Genomic DNA, 4,310 nt, shown 5'->3' on the forward strand with positions numbered 1-4,310 from the left:
CATTCCTAATAAATATCTTCAAAGAGCACATTTAAATGCTTTTTCACAGAAACAACCACTGATCAGTTGCAAAAATGAAGAGAGACCTTTTATTCTTTCTGTTGTGAACAAAATCAATTCAGCACAAATTTTGGAAGTATGATTTTTTCCCTAAATGTATTAAAAAAGGCTAAAGAACAAAGTGTTGGGGAGGCAGCTTTTTTTGGCAGATAGTAAAATATAAAATAAGTGATTTAAAAAAAAAGTTGGCTTAAAAATACACACACACAAATAATACAATAATATAAAAATACAGCTCAGCCAATGGCCTCTTAAAATTTACCTTTGGCATTACATTTGGCAGCCTAACACAAAAGACCCTTCCTATAAACACAACTATAAAAAAGAGAAGTTCATAAATTAGGTTGCAAGGGGTTGTAAGATCCTTTTCTCGATTCTCCAAACTCCTTTCCTTCCTGTCCACACACATAAGCATGACCAGTGAGGTATATAAAACATAACACTGTCAGGCATATGCACAATAAAAAAGTGCATAAACATAGAAGTTCTCCCATTTTCTTGCGAACAGGTCGAAAATGTGTGGTTTGTGTTCTCTCCCCCTTGGAAAAAAAAAATCATTTTTTATTGTTTTTTTTTTTCTTACTTTGGCAGGATGAAAATGAACCCAGAGGAATATAAATGTCCTATTCCCAGCAGCAATGATCCATTTCCCTTGGCAACATTTGTCTGATGCCACAGATACTACAAGGTCCTTGGGTTGCTTTACAACTCTCTGGGTAACTTCCCACAGAAACATCATACGTCTAGCACCATGTCATAGTGTTGCTCTTTCTTCCGCCTGCCACATTTGGTGATAAGAACCAAGTACAAAGTCAAAAGCATAACCCAGTAACATGCATAGAGTATTGTGCCAATGATGAGAACTGTCTGTTTTGACTCAGAAAATGGCTTTTTTGATTCCTTGTAGATAGTGAAAATTACGCCACCTAGGAGGATTGTAAACCAAATGGAGACTGGAATGAGTCCTATAAAATTAACTACAATGGTTTTTCTTCCTGACGTGCCCCACCCTGCTTTGTTTATCGTGGCAATCGCAAACATCTTTGCTGGCAGTAAACTTGACATGTACAACACTGAGTAGAGTGACATGAAAACCATGACAATGTTGCCCCTAAGGAAGCTGGCAAAGGAAGACTTTATCAGGCCCACTAACTGAACTGTCAACAAGAAGAGGAGGATGTTCCAGATTTTTCCCCTGTAGAAGAGCTGAATGACTGTGGCAATAAGGAAGAAAGGAAAGAATCCAGTGATTACAGCTTCATAGGTCATCCACAAATGGTGCTTGTGGAACCACATCGCGTTATAAAGCCACTCTCTAAAGTACGATTTACTCCAGCGGGTCTGCTGATTCAGCCACCTGAGATACTCTATCGGTGTTTCGGTAAGGCACTTGGATCTAGCTGTGTATTTTGTTGCATAGCCCAGACTTAGCACTCTGTTAGTTAGATGCCTGTCATCGCCGAAGCTGCACTGGGAGCCCATAAATTCTTGATTGTACCAGTCTTCTACGAATTCATGGAGTAAAGAGTTTCTGTACATTCCCAGAGGTCCGCTGATGCACTGTACACAGCCGAAATAGGACTGACAGGCTCTTTCTATGTTAAATGCCATCCAGTATCTCACGCTGCTCAGAAAAGATATCCAGGAATCGTATTTGTTCAAAATCTGCAAAATACAAAAAGTTTTCATTTCAGATAAACTCTTGAGAAAGCAAATACACACATTGGATAAATAAGGAATTTGCAGAGACTAGATCACTATTAGCTGAAATACAGGGGGAACCTAGCTCCTGTGTCCAACTCATGACAAATCCAGGAATTACCTGTACAGTCCAGGACATTGACAGGAAGGGCGAGATTAAGCCTTCAAAAGTCTGTTCCACTGAAATGTTCTCTTTTTCCTTGCAACCTTTCCTCTTCTCCACCAAGAGCCTTCTTTTCTGGCTCATTCTTCCTTTCCCTTCACCCCCAGTTAAAGACCTGCTGGTCCCAGCCTGTCTCGAGAGGAGATGGTGGAGTCCCAGATGTAACCTCTTATTTCTTTCTCCCCCCTGACCACATCTTTGAGACTCACAGGACTTCTTCCAGCCCTCCTAAAGCTATTCCAGAGTATGATAAAGGCTGAGCATATGGTCTTCGGCCTACATTTTCGGTATCATAAGGCTTGCCCTAGAGGTTTGACCCTGGACCATGTCCCCATATCTGACATTAGGCCCTCTGAAGAACGACCTGTTCTGATTTGTCTCTGCAGTACCAGCTGTGTTATGTTGCCCCAAAACATATTGTGATACTCCAATAGAGCCATGCTTTAGCCTGCATAAATGTCTAAGTCTTTCTCTTCTGTATGTCCCAAAGCTCACCTGAAGCTCAAGCCTACACTTAAAATGCAGCATAGGCATAGTCTAGGAGTCTGAACACTCAATGGAGGCATGAGCACCTGCAGACGCCCAAGCTCATGTCTTCACATCCATGTTCTCAGCACACATCTTGTGCTGGTGAATATGGCAAGGAAGTGCGTAGCAGGGTGGCTGTGGCAGCTTTGCATCTGTATCTTTTCAGTGTGGGGATTTTCAGGGGAACCTGTGGCCTTCTACATCTACAAAGCAGTATTCTGCAACTAGTAAAAAATAGTGGTTTTCTCCAATGGCCCTAATTTCTGTCAGGTTTGAAAACCAAGAGCCCAACTTGTCTCTGTTTCAACTTAATTCCAGAACACTTTAGAAGCAGCAGGGCTCAGGGATAGGCTCAAGCCTGGCTCAGATGTATTTGGTGTATGCTGGAAAGTGAATTAGGAAAAAAAAAAGGCAAGAGCCTTCATTCTGCCACTTTCCTTCCAGAGGACATATGTCCTTCTCTCTCTCTCCAGATACTTATGATACTTCACTGTCATAGCTGAGCCCATACCATCTGCTTCCAGTGGTACTCACACGTGCCTGGCGTCTCGCGTGTGTAGGGTGAGCGTGACGCCTGGTTCGTGGTCAGCCCAGAGCAGCAAAGATATTCAGGCTTCTGTGCGAATCTTAATTTCTGGAGTTTAGAGCCACATGCCTGAAATACTTCTGACTACTGGGGCGTTCATTAATAAGTGCTCACCCATATAGGTGGCCCTTTCTCCTCTGTCTCACATAAAAGCCCAGCTGAGTATGGGGAACCGATCACAAGGCCAATTGAAATATTCATATGCATTTTTCTTTATAAATTGCGGCAGAAGCAATTGTATGAAATGGAATGAACAGCCTTTTGCTGTAGTTGTCAGCCAAACTCAGCAATGCTGGAAACCCTCACAAAAGTGGAGCTGGGCTGACTTGGGGGCTTTCCATTGTCCTGCCTGACAGAGATGCAGAGGAAGCCCAACAATACACAGAGTCTATAGTGCACTGCATTTCAAAAAGGCTTTTATTCCTAACAATCTTGGCTGCCAGTGGTAACATAATTGAAGTGCTTGGGGTGCTGGACTTAGCTTTGGGAGACCTGTTCTCAATTCCCTGCTCCCCTATAGCTTTTCTTTGGTACCCTAAGCAAGCAGTTATATCCAGAGACTCAAAGATGCCACAACAATCCTGACAATGTCAGTGCCCCACTTTTCATGTATACGAGGGAGAATAATTTTTATTTCCCTTCTATGGGTCTTAAAACCATACAGTGCTCATATCTCAGAATAAGGGTTTCTGTTCAACAAACAGAACGATTAAGGCTCATAAGAGCCTCTGTAATGGTACGACAATACATTCAAAACTATTCCAGTCAGGGAAATCTGTTACAGTGCCAATAGTTGCTGAAATCCTTCTGTTAATATGAAAATCATCATACTGACCTGCACATCACCTCCAACTCCTCCAACCATTGGATCTTCTTCTAAAACCTTTACCATCTCCACTGATGAGGCTGGATCAAGCATGGTATCTGAATCACAGACCTACAAGTAAGACAAAACCAACACAAAAATGGGTTAAGGAGTACACTAGAGAAGAATATAAAAATCATGTGAGTGATGCTAGCAACTCTGTATGCATATTCTCCTGAGCGCAATTAAGTCTCACTTTGGAGTCTGCATTGATACTTCTGTTAAAGACCATTTGTATCAGGCAGTAAGGAGCGGTGCTGAACAAAACAGAGCACTCGTTAGTGCTGTGCATGCAAACAATCCTCTCTTCTGTATCAGCTCTATTTGTTTTACTGGCACACAGGGCTGGCTTCTTTGCATAAGCGATACGCTCTCAGAGACGGGGCACTGCAGAGCAAGACAATGTG

The 4,310-nt window shown here is 42.3% G+C and overlaps 1 protein-coding gene across 1 annotated transcript in view; it reads right to left on the bottom strand.

The window, feature by feature from the left end:
• Nucleotides 1-207: 207 nt before the first annotated feature.
• HAS2 (hyaluronan synthase 2) overlaps nucleotides 208-4,310 on the bottom strand; it is an 18,757-nt gene continuing 14,654 nt past the window's right edge. Inside the window, exons 3-4 of the mRNA XM_009880996.1 lie at nucleotides 3,874-3,975; nucleotides 208-1,725 (exon numbers count right to left, since the gene is read on the bottom strand). Coding sequence (XP_009879298.1) covers nucleotides 796-1,725; nucleotides 3,874-3,975 — 1,032 coding nt within the window. The 3' untranslated portion in view covers nucleotides 208-795. The remainder of the gene's footprint in view (nucleotides 1,726-3,873; nucleotides 3,976-4,310) is intronic.

The sequence above is a fragment of the Charadrius vociferus genome, unplaced genomic scaffold (assembly GCF_000708025.1).
Source record: "Charadrius vociferus isolate BGI_N301 unplaced genomic scaffold, ASM70802v2 scaffold2, whole genome shotgun sequence".
In the NCBI taxonomy this organism is placed as follows: Eukaryota; Metazoa; Chordata; class Aves; order Charadriiformes; family Charadriidae; genus Charadrius; species Charadrius vociferus.